This window comes from Meriones unguiculatus, chromosome 11 (assembly GCF_030254825.1).
Source record: "Meriones unguiculatus strain TT.TT164.6M chromosome 11, Bangor_MerUng_6.1, whole genome shotgun sequence".
In the NCBI taxonomy this organism is placed as follows: Eukaryota; Metazoa; Chordata; class Mammalia; order Rodentia; family Muridae; genus Meriones; species Meriones unguiculatus.
In genome coordinates, this window is record NC_083359.1 from 107,175,691 (window position 1) to 107,194,578 (window position 18,888).

The 18,888-nt window shown below is 43.1% G+C and overlaps 1 protein-coding gene across 1 annotated transcript in view; it reads left to right on the top strand.

Moving 5' to 3' along the window:
* Positions 1-18,888, top strand: part of Ush2a (usherin) — a 653,036-nt gene that overhangs the window by 138,465 nt on the left and 495,683 nt on the right. Inside the window, exon 13 of the mRNA XM_060365102.1 lies at positions 10,410-10,593. Within this exon, the coding sequence (XP_060221085.1) occupies positions 10,410-10,593 (184 nt within the window). The remainder of the gene's footprint in view (positions 1-10,409; positions 10,594-18,888) is intronic.

The window sequence follows — 18,888 nt, forward strand, 5'->3', positions numbered from 1 at the left end:
TCAGCAATCGATCTGAGTGTTTAAAGTCTTGGAATGGCAAACTGCATGACCATTTGTACTATGCGTGTGACACGTTCTGATCGGTGATCTCAGGGAAGGCAGAAACTGCCTCATGCAGAGGAGCAGTGAATGAGTTTTTCATTTTTTTCTTAGTTGTTCCTTTCTAGTTCCAGTTTTTCTAATTTAAGATTACAAGTACCCAAGTCAAAGAACAGCCAGTCAGCTGCTCTGGTTATTGATACAACTGATTACTTCTCAGGCTCTCCAAGTAAGGAAACCCCTGACCAAACATCCTTAGTGCATAAAGTGTTAGACTGTCTTTGTATTTATGCGAGTTTAATTAGTTAACCCTTGTCCCAAAGACACTGACATTCTAAGAAATGAAATAGGCACAGAGTAAGCCAAGCATAGAAATGCTATAAGTATGATCGTTAAGTTTCCATCCTTAGCTATAATGCTTACTCTGCCCTCCTTTAAAGGAGGTGGCAATTGGCCCCATCCTTTTGGAAGGAGTTTTCCGAGATCTCTATTTAGGTAAAGAAAAAAAAGGAGTTAGTCTCCTAAAGGACAAGCAAGCAGCATCATTTAAACTCCCAATTAGTCAGGCTAGGGAGGGACATGATGGGGGAGACTAGGACAGGAGCTAACAAAACAAAACAAACAAACAAACACACAAACAAACAAACAAAAAAGATGGAGAGTGATTTTCCAGTTCCTTTTTCAGTTTTAAATTTAATTTTGTTTACCAAGATTTTCTTGGGCATGACTTTATAAACCAAATAGAATGTAAATACTTGTAATTTAAAACATCAAAGCCCTTTGCTTGGCTCCGCCACAGTCAACTGTCCTATGGTTTTTAGTCATTTTTTTAATTATTAAAATTTAATGTTTTTAATGTTGTCCATTTATTGCTCCACCTTCCCATTCTGTTTGTAATAATATTTATGTGTTTTTGTGTGTGTGCGCGCACACATGTGCATGTGTTTGTAGGTCAGAGAACAACTATTGGGTATTGGGCATCTGTCCTCTGATCCTGCTATGAGGGTCTTGGAGATGGATTCAGGTCACCAGGCTTGGCAGTAAGTGTCTTTACCATCTGAGTCATTTCATAAGCCCATGGACTTTTTTGAATTTAGAAACTACCTTTGTTCAGCCCATGAGAACTTAATTTCCCATATTGGTCATAGCACTGTATCCTAGGCTCCGTCTGTACACAGTTGCCTGCTGTGTCCCCTTTCGATCTACTTTTGAACTAGCCACATACACATTAAACACCTTTTCTAAAAAATGGTCACCTTGGCATCATCTTATAGAAATCAGGACATTGGCCACTTTTCGTACTCCAAGGATTGAGGCAACCCTTTGTTTCCCCTGATGCAGCAGTTTAAGAGAGTGCAGGCACTCAACCTTCCTATTCTGGTTTGGGCAGAACCTTCAGGCCTGCCCCACATCTGGATTCCTGGTTTCACCTTTGCAGCTGCCTTGTGTTGGCTCCTGCATTTTTGTAAGTCTCCATCTTTGCTTGCCTTGGTTTATTTGTATACATGGTAGAACATATGCTTCAGCAGAAACCAGAAGAATACTAGAAGGGAAGTAATTGCATTGTGGATTTCTGGAGTGGTGGTCTTTATTGCTTGATAATATGTGAGATATGTGAAGTTTTACTAGAATGTCAGTTTTCATAAAAACAGCATACCATTGGTTTAACAGTCTTGTCCTGTTTTTGTCTTTCTCATCGTTTTAGACGTTTCTATCATTTCTATGTATCTGGTTTTGGACAACATTTTGTTTCACAATTCTGGATGCTCAGTGAACCATTTTATCTATGAATGAGCATTCTGTGGTTCTATGGAAAGCCACCTGGTAGATTTGCTGCAGCATCTAGACTAGTGTTTCCCAGACAACTGCACTCCAGGTCTGGCCAAGCAGAAAAATAAAGTTATCCATCAGGAAGCCTTTCCATGATCTCCCTGTTCCATGTAGCACCCCACACCTTCTCTGCCAAGGCCTTTCCCTCTGGGTTTAACTTATGCAGCTACGGCTCCCTGTCCTCCCCTCAACTGTGACAGGAAGCATCTCTTCCTTGGGGAAGGGATAAACCACACCCATATCTGACTGGAGAGATTTTTGAAGCCCACAATTTTCTTTCCGTGTTTATGTGAGCTTGATCAATATACTTATTGTGGGGCTCTCTACTGAAAATCCTTGTTTTTCCTCTTAGATGTCTGTTATTGACTGGTATTCCCTTTTAGAAGAGTGATTTCATTTGGGGGAATTTTTAGAAAGGGAAGATTGCTCAATCTACCATGTTTCACTGACAGGGCTGCCCTGCATTTTCTGGGTTGTAATCTTGTCATGTCAAATCATTATAACCAGGCTTGACTCCTTTTTCTCCCAGCGCTCCTAACTCATCCATCACAATCAGTCTTGGGGGCTTTACCTCACAGTGTGTCTAGATTTTGGCCACTGCTTCCCACTCCCACTTACTCCTCTCCATCCTAAGCTACCTTTTGTGCTCTCTAGGGGAGACCCCAAAACTCTCCCGTTCTCTGTTTTACCCTTTCTTAAGGTCTCTTGGCCATGCCATCCCAGACACAGCTGCTCCCCAAAGATTAGCCAGGTCTTGTTAAACCACCCCAACTGCTATCCAGCACAGGGAAGCACAAAGTAGGTGGGCTTCCATGGCTACAAGGGCTGCAGTTTCCAGAGATGCTAGCCAACTAGTGCCACTGTGACTCTGCACAACTGTTTGCTGCCTTCGCTCAGGCACATGGTGCAGAACCTCCATAAATGGCGATCCATAAATATTTATTGAATCAGTAATTATGTATAAAAATACCTCAGTTGCCTTTGCCTATTTTTAGGCATGGTAGCAGCAAAGGGCTGTGGAAATGTCCTCATACCTCAGGATGATCATTTTCCTTCTCTGCAAGGAGGAATGATAGCTCAAGTAATGTCCATTTAAAAAAATGAAACAGGATGCAGTGCTCAGACATGCACGCCATAGAAGTGGGGCAAAGTGTAATTGGGGCGATTGTTAGTTTTGACATCTGACTTAAGAATTTCCACTTTCAACTTTGCCTTTCGGTTTTCATCTCTTACATTGAAACTTGTGAGAAGGACATGGGCCTTTCTGTGAAGTAGACGTAACTGCCAGTCGCTGTCTCTGGTCACACCCACTTTCTTCTGGACAGCTGCGAGTCCAAGATCTCATACCATAGAGTCTAGGTGCATGTGGGAGTGTGCAAACGACAGGACCCGGAGGGAGAAGCCCAGCCAGGAGGGCACATGCTAGCAAGCCGAAAGACCTTGCTTACTTTTCTCCTGTGACTATAAATAAACTGGCCCATGCTACAGGGCTACACATAGATTCCTGCCCCACTTTCTTAAAAAGCATCATTGAGGAAGGTTTGTGTAATGAAGTCTCATGTATTATTAACCTAACCTTAGTACAAACGTACAAGGAATAGGCTTAATTCAGCTGAAATTTATAGGCAATTTGTTAACACAGCAATGTGCACTGGAAGGCACGTTAGAGCCTTAATACACCATTCAATAACTTGAGCAGAGGTTAAAAATGCTGTTTAACCTCCATTAAGTATTTTTAAAATGCTTTAATTTAAAATTATTTGTAGTATGTGTATAAAGATGAACATACACATACCCACACTAATAAATACAGCACTAAATATGACTCCCCTGGTTTTTTCTCCAGCTTTGGATGACCTCGTACCATTCAGCAGCTGTGCTTAATCAGAGGCCAGACTGAGAGAGGCAGGGAAGGATGTCAAGCCATCCTGGGCTAGTGACCCTCCCTTGTCCTTGAGAACCAGAGGCAGACGGGGTTTTATTGAGGGCGCTGCAGCTTTGAAATACAATAAAGCCTAATTTATAATGGAAACAGCTTCTCGTGACATGCTGGGTCCTAATAGAACAATGCTTCATGCTTTCTCCAGTACTTGCTTTTGCCTTTTATTTTATAAGTCACATGACTATTAGAGAGTAAAACAAAGTATGTTGTTTCATTAGAAAGCATATCCTCCTGGCCAAGTGATGGGCTCATAAAGCAGGATTTCATGAAGACCCTGCCAATGAAACTGGAATCGGGTGGCTGATGTTCTATTCAAAATTAGAGCATCAGCAGGTGCTGAGATCGGATCACACCACATGTCCTGATGATTACTGAGGAATAAAATAAACTCTGGAGGTTAATGTGTTTTTCCCAGTGAGAACTGAGTCTCAAGATAGGTGCCTCTTCCTTAACAAATTGCCGGAAAATGATCTCCCCTTAGAGACTCTGTGCTACACTCCGCATACTATGAGGGAAGAGGGGAATCATTATTTCAGCTTCAACTTAGGAAAAAAAATCTCCCTTCTGTGGAAACTTCATAAAAATAGTTTCAATAATGGTGGTGCAGAATAATTGCTGAGTATTTACTAAGTGCCTGGCTCTGCTTTGAAGCTTTGCCACGAAGCTCCAAATATTGTGTCATATGCACAATATTTCTATAATGGAGGCTTCATCCTCTCCTCACCTAGTAAGACAAAGGGAGAGGAATCTAGTAATATAAGTCCCCGAAAATCTGACCCCAGAATATGTGTCCTCATATGGGACAGTTTTTGAAAAAAAAAAAAAAAAAAAAGTCTTAAATATTCATTAAACCATCCCCTGAGGCTGCTGTAAAATACATATAGTTGCAAATGTCTGCAACCTTCTCTCATCTTCAACTTTCCCAAAATATGTGATTGTGGCTTTGTGCTTCAGGCCCTGGGATATCTCACTTGTCTTGGAAAATCCAAGTAATAGGCGTGAAAAAAAAATGAGCACAGTCATGGGCTGCCTGAGCGAGTGGATGGAGAGCTAACCAGCAGCTCTAGCAATGGGACCGTCTGCATAAGTCAAGCAGGAAAATTTAGATTGTCTCTGTGGCAGAGAGAAGATTCTTGGAAGTATGATTTGGTAAATACTGAAATGCAGTAGAATAAAAACAGAACATAAAAGTTTGCCATGGGCTATGACAGTATGCATGTGCGTGCAATCATTATGACCACCTAGATCTTATCAGCAATTTCAATATTTGTAATTTTTATTTTATTTTTATGTTTGATACTTAGAAAATATGTTGTGGCTGAGCATTATGGTGCACGCCTTTAATCCCAGCACTGGGAAGGCAGAGACAGGCTGTGCTCTGTGAGTTTCAGGCTAGCATGACCTACTTAGTAAGTGCCAAGCCTGCTAGAGCTACACAGTGAGATGGTATCTGTGCCAAATTTTGGGCAGAACACAGGGAGTCTTATGGAAGAAGTGGAGGATAGAGGGACACAGAGGGGACAGGAGCTTAACAAGTACATCAACAGAGCCAAAAAATCTGGGCCCGTTGGGTCCTGCAGAGACTGATGCACCAACCAAGGACCATGCATGGAGAGGACCTAGACCCCTTGCTCAGAGGTAACCCATGACAGCTCAGTCTACATGTGGGTTCCCTTGTAAGGGGATCAAGGACTCTCTCTGACATGGACTCCGTTGTCTGCTCTTTGATCACTTCCCCCTGGCAGCTGGGCATGGCTAGGCCACAGAGAAAGAGAATACAGGCAGCCCTAATGACTTGATAGGCTGGGGTCAGATGGTAGAGGAGGAGGGCTCCCCATGTCGGCAGATTAGGGAAGGGGCATGGGAGGGAAGGGGAGGGGAGATGGAACGAGGAGGAGATGAGAGAGGGGACCACAATCGAAATATAAAGTGAAAAAAATTTTAAAAAGGAAAAGAAGAAAATAAAGAGAAAGATGCTTCTAAGAGCCTTTCCAGATGTTCACACAGATAAAAAAAAAAAAAAAAAAAAAGCTGAGCTTTGTGTAAAACACCAAGTCCAGCAGAAAGCTTAGAGCCCTCAGCTTCCACAATGCCCTTTGCTCTAAAAGCAAGAAATTTTATTAGGGGCTGACATTTCCCATCTCTAGTTTGCTCCAGCCATTTGTCATTTTTAATTTTTATGCCTATTCTTATACAGCCCTTTCCACATTCCCCGATAGCCTGGGCCGTTCTGACCAGTCACTCTTCTGACTCACAGATTTCTATTGATTGTTTTCTTATCACTGAGAAAAAAATAATTTCACACTTTAAGGGACCACAGAGACTGATCCAACTGTCCATCCATTCCTCCATCCATCCGTTGAGCTATCTGCTCATTTCATTGCTGTGTCCATCCTTTATTTGGTACATCTATTTAATATGGTGCTACATACCAGACTTTGAACTCCTTTAGGACATAAAATCACAAACACACAAAGGCCTTGTGCTTTAAATGGGGTAATCTGGTTTGTGAAAGTACAAGAAACCTGTAATATAAGCAAGGCTGGTAGATTCTTGAAGGATGGGGTCATGGATGATTTAATAGAAAAAAATATGAGCTGGGTGTTAAGAGTATCCAAGAGCTGGTAAGGTATAGCAGAGCAAAATGGCTGCCAAAAGAGGGTATAAATGCAGATCATTTGCAGCCTATCTAATTTAATACGAGTGCTAATTACCCTAAATAACACTGGAATGAATGGTATTGTGTTTGTGCTTCCATGAATAGTGGGTCAAAAGTATGGAAGATGCTGTTAGCATTGTTTTTATTTAAAAACAAAACACCAAAAGGAAGAGAAGCATTAGTATCCCCATTTGAAAACTGCAGCCATTGGCACAGCATCCAGACACCCTGATTATCCAGCCAAAGATCCCTCCTGTGAACACGGTGTCCACGGTTTAAGGTACAGAGGACTCTCTCCTAATGGCCTGTAATGAATGCGGAGCCCAGAGCTGCCCTCCTTTTCTGAACATGGCCCTGAGGTTAAGTTTGTTTTCCTTCTCCCATTTCAGGACCTTAGCAAAACCTAGTTGTTCATCGTCCCCAGGAGGGACATTGCTGGGAATAGGCTCTCGTTTATGCTCTGGACAGGCACTGTGCTGTGCAAATAGCCACAACAGGAGACAACTGCCCTCACTCTTGCTAATAACATAGGACTCTGTGGGTGCTGGGAGGCTCTTTCCGGTGCAGCGGCGTTCTGATGTGAGGACTGATGTCTCTGAACTGGGAGACACGCTGTCTTCTACCTGAGGTTTGCATTGTTCAGGACCAAGAGTTAGCTGAATTAAGAGGGGAAGTGTTAAGCTCTGCCAAGCTGGTTTGTGTCTGTGAACTTTCAGCTGCACACAAACCAAAGTTAGCACATTGATCTGGTGGAAGTATTTAAGAAGGCAGCATGTAGACATTCATGAGGGAAAACAGGTTCAGGGGTCTCAGCGAAGATGACACCGATGTGAAGATGTGCACCATGAAGCTGAGGTAATGGAGTGAGGTCAGAGGTGTACAGAGTCGAGGAAGAAATTAAGGTCACACTCGGGAGTGGAAGGGGAAATGTTTTCTATAGTTGGAAGCCATCAAAAGAGAGGTAAGGGTCTAGAATTAGGCACATTCAGGTGATACCACAGGTAATCCAGGAGCAGGAAGTCCCCTGCATCATTCTAATTGAGCCACTTAAAAATAGGACAACAAAAATACTGGTGGGAATAACCTTTCTAATCAAGTCCGGAGAACAGAGAGTCCATTATGGCTGCCTCCTGGGAGCCCCACACTGAAGCCTCCTTGGGTGCTCTTGTGCTTTTCACATTCTCTTTGGTCGTTCTTCTCTGCTTATAGTTCTGATATTTTTCTGTACAGTCTCTTGCTCTCCATGAGCTGCCTAATCTTATGTATCAAAGTGCACCCCATTTATACACAGTCTTAGCTAATAAATCATTTCTTGTAAAAATGATCCTTAATTGGTGGAGAATTCTCTGTGGCTCAAAGCTATTGCAGTAAGTCCAAATTAATTCTAAGTATCTATGCTAATGGGTAATTTATCCAAATCGGAGAGCTGTTAGGACTTCAGGATACCATCTGCATGAATTTAAGGAGCTAGGTACTTCCTCAGAAGAGAAGCACACATTCTGTCTCGGGCACCAAGGAGAAGCCTTCAGAATCTGTGGCTTACCTCATGTGAGGACCAGGTGCCAGAACAGGTGTTAGCTAACGTGGCTGCAACCTATTTCTGTAAGTGGATGGAAGAACAAACACAGAGAAATGAATCAGGTAAAATATTGTGAAGATGATGTCATCTGTGCCATCTACCATCATGGTCTAGATCTTTCCATTCATTCCTTGTAGTCTCACTGAACACAACTTTTTGGTGCTTTGGAAGCTGTTTCGGAGCATGGCTTGGACTAGGAAAAGGAAAACTGATGACTTTCGGGACTTTAGGATGAGGGCTTCTTTTTAACTTGATCCCAGTATGTGTGAGACCTCACCAGTTACTCTCTGCTTTTCCTGATGGGACGGACAACACAGGAAATGTTGATTTTGACTTCCTGCTTATTCTCTTCACTAAGACTAATATATCACAAAATGTAATGATCACAGCCTTTCTAGAATCTTCATCTTCCATTACTTTACTCAGTAGGTTCTTTCTGTGATCCCTCTTTCCTATTGTCTCGGTTAAACATTCCTGGCAGCATGTATATGCCTGTGTATCTCAGTAGGTATGTGCATGTGTGCATATGCACGTATCTACATCCCACTACACCAAGAACCCATGATATTTCATATGTCTGCTCCATCCTTAAAATGTCTACAGCCTTTCTGACTTCCAGTGTGATTGTGAGTCCAGCTTTTCTGCCTTTACTTTTGACATAAGAAAATGATGTAGACTTGGAATAAAATCTTTGAACTATGCGCACATGCAGTTGTATGTGTGCATGAATGTTTGAGGAGTGTATTTCGTGTGGACCTCACTGGATCCCTGGGTCCATTTTTATTAGTTCATGCCTGTTTAGTGAAGGCCCAATACAGGCAGTGGAGGGAATCATGATTCATACAGATGAGGATCTGTCCCTGAAGAAGGTGACAGTCTGATGAAAATTAGATTAATTGTGTGTTTCTGGGCACTGGTGGGAATCAGCGGGATTCAGCGAAGCTGTCAGTGGCATGCCCAAATTGGCCTAGAGAAAATTGTTCATGGAATTGAGGAGATCTGGCTTATAGGAATAAACTAAGCAGAAGGAGTGGGTTGAAACTGTTGCCATGGACAGAGCAGCCCCCATCCAGAAGGGCATGCAAGGGTCAAGAAGGGACAGAAAGCAACTCTGCAGTGGGAGATGACTGTAGAGAGGTGCGTGTGTGTGTGTGTGTGTGTGTGTGTGTGTGTGTGTGTGTGTGTGTGTGTGTGTCGGTGATTACAGGGTGGAAAGCCATAGCAGCAACTTGTCTTATGTTTTATGTTTTTCTAGAAGGAAATAGGCATGAACAGAGGGAAGAGATATTAGAAGTATGCTTTGAGAAAGGCTGTTCAAGCTCCACTGTGGGAAGTTGGTTGACAGGAGGTGAGGCCTTCAGTGGGTAAATGGCCACTGGACCTGGGCAGCCTGACTCTGGCTTGGGTTATTCAAGTTCAGCATTTGAGGGAAGTCTGGATATTCATCCTAAGCTTTACTTTTCTACTCTATATAAAGGATGCCATAATGAATGAATGTATGTACGTCTCCTTCTGTAGCACTGGCTCAAGTTACATACTGTGATAAACCTGGTGGCAGCCTTCACAGGGAGGCGGGAAGGGACAATGGAAGATTTAAAATCCTCAGAAGACACTGTCCATAGGTCTTGATGGTAAACAAAGTGTAGATCACAGATGAAAAAGACAGTGTAAGGGTTGAGAAATTTCACAATATTTGGAATGATCAGTTATGCTTGAATTTCCAATAACAACCATTTAGTCTGAGTGAATAGCACAATTTTTTATTATAAAATCATTGTTAAATTTTAACTAGGAATCCTGTCTCTTATCCGACTTTCTTACCAACTGTCTCTCTGGTATATAGGACATACCGCTGCCTACTTGGTAACTCTTTGGAGCTAAGTCGAGGAGAACCAGGTTTTAGCTGAAGAACTTCAAATAGGCCTAACTTATTTCAACTTGTTTTTAATTAAGCATAAATGTGAGTGAATGTTTTGTGTGTGTGTGCATAAGTACATCATGCAGGTGCCTGGTGCCTAGAGAGGTCCAAAGAGGGTCTCAGATCTCCTGGACTGGAGTTTGAGACACTTGTGAGTTCCATGTGAGGCCTTAGAGGTGAGCGCAGGACTTCTGTAAGAGCAGTGAGTGTTCCAAACCACTGGACAGCCTCCCCAGCCCCTACGCTATGTTTTCATGTAGGTGACTGAACAGTTGTTTTCATTTGTAATTAATATACTCGTTAAGAAGAGCTCAATCCGCTGTTATAGGAAGAGCCCAGATCCCTTGAGCAGCTTTTGGTTTCCTGTGCTATCAAAACACTATCATTTTTAGAGAACACTAAACCGAAGTAAAGACAAACCTTTTCTAATTATTATTTCTAGGCTTTTACGTTCCTCCTGGCCATGCCACAGGCTGCCTGCCGTGCTTTTGCCACACAGCTGGAGCCGTGAGCCACATCTGTAACAGCGTCACAGGGCAGTGCTCTTGCCGTGATCCCTCCACTTCTGGACGGAGGTGTTACCAGTGTCAAGACCAGTACTTTGGATTTGATACTGAGACTGGAAGGTAAATCTTTATATGTAAGGGTAGCAAAACACTGTAGATTTTTATCTTTGCTTTTCTTTATCAACAAATCTTTGGCAATTTTCAAACAAAAACTTCTACAGAAATGGTTTCTTGGGTAAATATGTTTTTGAGTCCTTACTAAGTGTAATGTTATCACTCTGTTCTGTCATTCCGAGCTCCCTTTGTATTCTTCCAGCATCACTCAAATGACCAAGAGATATCTGCATCGTCTCACTTGTTTTTACTTTGTGAAAAATCTGTTTCTGTCTCTGTCTCTCTCTGTCTCTCTGTTTCTGTCTCTGTGTCTCTCTGCCTCTCACTCCCATCTGTGTGTGTGTGTGTGTGTGTGTGTGTGTGTGCACGTGTGCACGTGTGCACGTGCCTGTGTTTCTGGAGATGGAAGCCAGAGATCAACTTTGAGTATTGGTCCAAGGACCACACACACACACACACACACACACACACACACACACGGTTCCAACTAGCTTGGAATTTGCTGATTAGGCTAGGTTGAACGAGAAACCTACCTAGAACTGTAACTCTGTGGCATTTTGTGTGTGTGTTTTGATATTTTCACAGCAAGCACTTTATCAGCTAAACCACCTCTCCTACCCCAACCTTTTTTTTTTTTAGAAAGACACTATTACCTTCCGTCTGTCACAGTCTTTTCCCTTTCAAGTTCTTACATCCAAGGCTGCTTTTTGGTGGGGTAAAATCCTGCTTGCTTTCTCTCTCCATTTCCACCCATCACTCCTCATATACGAGCTTATTTCAGAACCCAAACCTGCTTCAAGAAGAGTACTCTGTCATTTGTCACTCCGCGGGATTTCTAGCTAGCACTGGAGTTGCAGTCCCTGAGTTAGAAAGTGGATTGACACATTAAAATTAACTAATGAGGAGTAGAAAAGACAAACAAGATGGTAGAACCTACTGTATTGGAAGGCACTGAGGTCATTTAAAACTTTGAATCTAGTGAAATAAAGAAGTCTGTGGAACGGCAGAGTGTGGAAGACAGAGCCAAACTATGAAAGGTCAGTTTCAGGAGAGAAAAATATCTAGACAAGTATGGATTTAAAGGAAGATGATTCATAACAAGTTTTATGCAAATTAAGTTGACTATCTCTGCATATCAGCTGACTCATACTGAATCACAGAAAGAGCAACCTTGTAAAGCTACACATTATTATTTGACATGAAAGCAGTTTCTTCCTGCCCACATTTGCTTTCATAGTTATCCTTCCAAGTTTCATTCTTTGAGTTGTTGTAGTAGCATTGTGGTTTGGATCTGAAGACAGTGTGTCAAAGGCTTCATCCTGCCTTGGAGCCTTTGGGATATGGTGGGACTTTTAACTGTTGGGTCCCAACGGGAGGTAGTCATTCCAGTGGGGAAATGTCCGTGAGGGACATAGTGAGACCTTGTAGGCATGAGGTGAGTGTTTTTGCTGCCTCACAGTACCCTGCCATGAAGTGCCATGGTGATATGCCACCATAGGCAGCTGACAATGGAAAGTAGCACCTGAAGCCTTGAGCTCCGAAAACCCTTTCTTCTCTCAGTGTGGTCTGGGTCATTCATTATGGTGACAAGAAGCTTATACAGGGATAGTTCATTTCTTTCCTTTCATCTTTAGCCCATCAGTATTCCAAACTATGAAAATTCCCACACTTGCTGAAGTTCTCCCTTATCTGGTTCTTAAATACAAGCAGACTATTCTTTCTGGGTTCCAAATCTTCCTGATTCCTGAAATGCTGTGCTGTGAATAGATTACACTGTTCAGACTCTGCTATCCCAGAACCACTATTTAACCCACTCCTGGGATTCATTCAGTGGCTCTGCTAGTATCCCTCCCACTTCTACACTGATCAGCCGTGTGCCTGTGGTCTTCCTTTTCCTGCACTGAAACAAACCGTCTTTGTTCTGCTGTCAAGCCCTCTCCCTTCTGCTGGGCTGTAGGTCAGTTCTCCAGGTGACTCTCTTGCTGCTGCCCTGGGCTGACTGAACTGATGCTGAGCTTGTGCTGAGAGGGCTGCACACAGCCTGGCATCTCGCATGTGCTTCTTGCCACCTTAGTTTTATGCCCATTCGGATGCTAGCTGATGCCCTTGGCTTCGGCTTCCTGAAAGGCGACTTGTAGACTTTCCAGCCCTCCACTGTGCAGAGGCGATGGCATGAGAGATGAATGGCTCCAGCTTGTCTCTCCTCCTCCAACCTGCCTGCCTTTTTATACATTCTTAATTTTTGTCTAGCCATAGAGGAAAACATCATTTTCCAAAAGGCCTATTCTGAGTATGATCCCTTGCTGGCTTTTGTTTTCTTTCTTTCTTTCTCATCTTCATCTTCCCGTACTCCCTTCTGAACCTTGAATTCTTCATTGATTTAGCTTAACAATTGCCTCTATCTACACTGAATAAAATAGTGCACGGACATGCTGTCATCTCTTCATTGACAGCCTTCCCTTGGTGTCTCCCTGCTTTTTAAGGCCTGAGAATTATTGTGTGATTTCCTGCTCTTCTGTTCACTTATACTTAAGAACATTTTCTTGCTTCTTTCTGTTCGTTGTTTCCATCTTTTCCACACCCCCTATACTTTGTGCACACAATAACCAAACCCACATCCCCAGACAACCAAGGAATAACAGACTCTTTTTGTTTGTTTTTAAGTGTTGATAGTGTAACAGTAGAACGTGTGGTCTTCCATATGTTAAGCAAGTGCTCTACCACTGGGTGACATCCCTAGTCCCCTAAAAGATGGTTGGAATTTTCATCTATATCAAAGACAAAGTACATAGCGAAATAGAATAGATAAACAGAGTTAAGGAAAGAAAATTAGAGACTAGGGTTGCCCTCGAGGGAATGAGAGAAGAATCCATGATGTTTTACACGTGAGTCACATTAGAAAGGTCTAGGAGACCTGTCGAAGAGTGACATGGATCATTTGCAGTTGTGGAGACCAATGGACTGATACACAATTTAGACTTCACAAATCTGAATGGGAGAGGTAGTCCGGCCAAGACTAAATAGATTAGCTGGGGTATTACTCTGAAGTCTAACCCTCTTAGAGTTTATCAGAATTGGGGGGTCTGGTAAACACACACACACACACACACACACACACACACACACACACCTGCGAAAGTATCACCTGGAAACCTGAAAGGTTCCAGCTGAAGGAAACCAGCAAGATTCTTATGGGCTACATAGAGTGTAAGGACATAGATGGAATAGAGGCAAACCTGAGGTATTTGGAACTGTTAACAAGAAAGGCTCCTTGGGAGGACAGAGATTGTGGAAGCCTGAAAGTGTTCCCCCAAATGGAAGGTATTCAATGACTATTGTTGAGTATGTGGATACCCCTTTAGGCCTGCACCCTGTTCATAGTTGTTTGAGCTTAACACTAATCTATGCCATGTCCTTCTCACGTGGACTAAAGGGGTATACAGTTTTGTATGTATCTCTCCAAAGAAAAGGTGACTTCATGGACTGACGGGACACAGTCTGAAAGAGCTGGGGAAAGTAAGCATGACGTGTGTGGCAAAGCTTCTCTACAAAGAATAGAAGGATAAAGCTCCCAGTCCTGGCACATCACATAACAAACCCTGCTAGGCAAACACTAGGATGTGGGCTCCAACCTCAAGATCCCATGTAAAACGCCAGGGGTGTTCATATGCACACTTGAAACTAGTGCTATAGAAGAGGGAGATGGGAACTTCAGGCTCTAGCTTCAAGTTCTGGGAGAGGCTTATCTCTAGTGACAAGGCTAGGGATTGAGAGAGCAGGACACCACATGGCCTCTCTGGCATCTGTGTACATACAGGCACACAGTCATATATATGCTGCATATATACACTACAGGAACACATAAGCAAAAGCAGTTTTGTTTAAAAAAAAAGAAAGAAAAAGGATAAAGTTTCCCATGGAAAGCACAAATCGCTTTCTGGACTCAGTGACGTGGAACATTTGGGACGTTAGTTGGCCCTCCTATTTCACCAGTGAATTCTGCCATCTCTTTTCATTTTAACATGGCTACTCATTAGAGAAGGGACCTTCTCTCAGAGAAGGTCATGGAGGGAAAGGATCTCAAACTGAGACATAAGAATCATTCCAGTGTGTGTTTGCTCATCATGGAGAAGAGGAACAAATGGACTCTCATCCTTTTATGATTCCAATTTCTTTGCTGAATGACAGTCTTCTCGGAAGTCTCTGCTGAATTCTGCTTGCTGTCAATACACGTCACCAGCATCATCTCTCTTTGCAATGAACAGTGGGCTAAACTATGTGAGCTTTTATATGGCATAAGACAAATTTATCATGCAATTATTGTGGCATATGCCGGTAATACTACCCCTTGGGGAGGCAGAAGCAGAAGAGTCAAGGGTGATGAAAATCCAGGCCAGCCTCTGCTACATGGTAAGGCCAAGGCTGGTCTGAGCTACATGAGACCCTATCTCAGAGATACTAAAGATTTTTTTTTTCAAAAAGTTAATTTGTAGTCTAAATGTATGTAGATATACAGTGTGGGAAATAATTGTGTCTTGATATTTAAAAATGAAAAGTAAGAAACTCATTTAGTGTCACTGTGTGCTGTGGTAGATGATTACTAATATAAACATATTGATTTCCAGTGTCTCCAGTGAACAGTTCTGTTGCTAAGCAGGAGGACGTAGAATCTCACTGTGATTCTTGTCTGATTGGAAAGTATTGTGACTGCCTCATCTAGGTGTCTTTCTTATTCTCTGGAACGCTCTCAATCTCCTCTCCCCTTTTTCTTTGTGCCTCTTTATTGAGAAGAGCAATGCCTGGTGGGTTTGTTGTTGTTTTCCCTGGTTTATTTTCATGCTCTTCAATAATAATTCCAAAGAACCAAACAAGTAAAATAATATAGACCCTATTCCTAAACTGCAGCAGTGATAACAGAACCACACCTCAATAATGACTTCCTGTGACTAAGCTGGAAAAGCCTTCATCTGTTTTCAAGCTTGTGTTTCACCCTTCACAGTGTACTGATCAGCAAACGGTGACCATGTTCTTCCAAGCGCTGACCCCAGTGAAAGTATTACTTCATTGGGCTCTGATACAAACAGCAAGCATGGTTTAACCAGCCTTGAAACAAGGAAGCAAGATAACTCTGTCCAGGGTTAAAAACAAACAAACAAGCAAACAAAAATCAATGAAGCAAAAAAAAAAAAAAATGTGTATCACATTTGTCTAACTCCAAATGTGAGAAAGAAAGCAAAAAGTTGGGCCACATCTATCCACCTCTGTACTGGCCACAGGAACTTCCTGGTACCATCCTCAAGTAGAGTGTGGTTAGTTCCCAGAGTTAGGGCATCTCAAGTTCCTCTGGTACCCTCTCCCATTTTTTTAAAAATGTAACTTCCACATATCACAATCCCCAATGTTTCTTTTTAAAGTTCAAAGCCATCTACGGTTACTGTTCAGTTTACCTTTTTGTAGGCCTCAAGAAGCCAAGGGAGACAGCACTAAACTGCAGTTGTGCTCAGGTGACAGAGGCCAGAGCTCAAGGCTGGTCAGGCATCTGAAGGCTCAGACTTCAGAAACACATAGGCCAATTTTCCTGCCTGGGGATTATTTAGGTTTCACCGAAGAAATTTTCCGTGAGAACACGATGCCGTAGATTTGGTCTGGTAATCTTTATGCGTGCCCATCTCCAACGGGTCTCAGTGGGTCTTTGCTCTGAGAACCACATTAGTGACTTCTAATAAAAGCAGATACCTTTCTTGCTAAGAGATGGCCTCTTATGCAGTTAAGGTGTAAAATGTGGTGCGTGTACATTTTTCATAGACTCGGGCCTCTCTGTGGTGCTGGGAGACAGTTGGCCGTCATCTGAGGAAACACGGGTGACAGGCCCCATCAGTCTCCCTTCCTCCCAGTGCAGCCTGCACTGGACTGTAAGACGGGGCAGTTTCAGGAAAGAGAAAGGAGTACAAAGGCACTCGAGGCTCATGCTGGGGGCTGCTACTTCTGCCTTATCTAAAGGAAGCCATAAGGCCACCCCACACTCAGGAGTGAGGAAATAGACTACTTTAGTGGGTGGCAGGACACTGTTTAAAAGGCTCTGCTCAGAAGGAAAAGTATATAGTCCTTTTTGAAATATCTTATGTGTCCTATCTATTTATTCTACCTTAATATAGACTGTGGAAGGCTCTTCAAGGAATACCAGATTTTATATGTTATTAATGGCATCATGTCCTCAATGTGACAAACTGGGAATGGTACAGAGCTGAGCATCAGGACAGGGCCCAGCTCTTCCTTCCCACTGGACCAAGTATATTAGCTTGCTCCTGGACATAATAAATTACTGCAAATTCAGTGTCTTAAAACAACAAGGATTTATTATCTTATAATTCTGTAGGTCAGAGGTCCTAAATTAGTTTCAGTGAACTAAAACCAAGATGTCAACAGGCCACCTGTGTTTCTTCTGGAAACTCTGGATAAAATCCATTGTCTTCATCTTGATTCCTTCTGTTATCTACCTAAATTCTTTAAAGGGTGAGGAGAAGGAGTGTTTGCTGTGTAGGTATGGGGGGGGGGGGGTCCTATTCTATGAGTGTGCATGGACGTTAAGGGAAAAGATTGGCACCAGGTGACTTCCTCAGTCTCTTTCCAATGAACCTGGAAAGTACCAGTTAGGCTCGGCTAGCTGGTCAGATCAGGGCAGGGATCTTTGGCTCTCTCTAGCACTAGGCTTACAGGTTGATATTGCCATAACCATAACTACATGTGTATTAGCATCAAGCCCAGGTCCTTATGCTACACAGCAAGCACTCTTCCAATGAAGTCCTCTCCCCAGCCTACACCCCCACTTTTTTGGGGGGGAGGCAAGGTCTTCCACTAGAATTTTCAGGGTAGGCGCGGTGGGCTGGCCAGGGAACCCCAGGGGTATGTTTCCATATCTGCACTGCTGCGTTATGCTGGTTTTTGTTTTTTGTTTTTTTTTTAATCGTTGGCTCTAGTTCGTCTTCTGGGGAATAAACACAGGTTCTCTTGCTGGCAAGGCGGGCTCCTGACGGAATGATCTCCTCATCCCTGCACTGTGTGGCGCAAGGCTCCTTCAGAGGTGGCAGAGCAGCATTTTCTCTCTCTGAGGTTGCCTTCTCTCCTCACACGTTTTCTTCATCCCTGTTTTTATTTTTGTCTCGCTCATACTACCCTGTCTTCCTTTTTTAAAGACTTCTGCAATGGATCACATTGACTATTCTTGGATAATCTCTGATTAGCACAACATTTCAAGATCTTTAACCATGTTTGCAGAATTCATTTTGCCGATCGAGAGATTAGATTTCAAGTTCTACCAGTTAGGATGTGGGCACTGTCAGGGGCCACGCTTCAAGCTTCTGAGCTAACAGTCAGCCTTCTGTAGCGTGAGGCTCAGGGGTGACCTGTTCCTGATTGGAGCACAATCACGCTCATGCTCTCTTCGCTGTCCCACAACAACTGTCTGAGGACAGCAGTAGGCTTGAGTCGTAATGGAGAACACAGAGCCTGTTTACTGTCACCTCCTCTGCAGGTAAAGTGTGCGGCGCATGTTACTAGACAGACTCATGTTCTGACTCATGAGGCCTCTATGTGGGCAACTAAGGAACCTGAAGAGAAATGAAGAGTTTCCTAATCAAATCCCTCTTTCAGAACATCTGGTAAGAAGCCCCTCCACTTCTGCTCCAAAATACGGAATTTAGAAGGTTCCCTGTTTCACACTGTAGGACATCTAGCCTCTGGCAGTTGTAATTGTAGGTCAGGGGTGTGGTCTTCACATTAAAGGAAGTTTTCAATCCTGTGACTTTGTCCTATTCTTCTGTCTCCCTCTGTGGCCACAGAGAATGATGCAGTCTCTTGCTTCTACTGGAAACATTTCCATATCTCAGATACGTCAGCGGTGATATGGAGTGCCAGCGAAGGGGGAGACACTGGCTTTGGCACAGGACCTGCTCCGTGAAGAGCTTAGTTCTCTTTACACGGTAGCAGTGCCTCTCCTCTCTGGGGTCAACTTCATTGCCGAGTGCAAGGGTGTTGCTAGCATGGCCTATTTTATGAGCTCCCGATTTCAAGGCGGGGGAAGGTTTTCCGAGTCTGGTTTTTGAACTGCTCACTTCTTCTCAGTGAGATGCCAGCACTCTGGCTTACACTTTAGTGATCCATGTAAATATGACCTCACAGTCTCATTAACTATGTGACCTCACCCTGTATCCTCACACTATAAATCTAACTCTAGCTCTAAGAGAAGGCAGCTGCTCTTGGAGGCTGTGACAAAGGAGAGCCAAGAACCTTGGGAGACAGCTT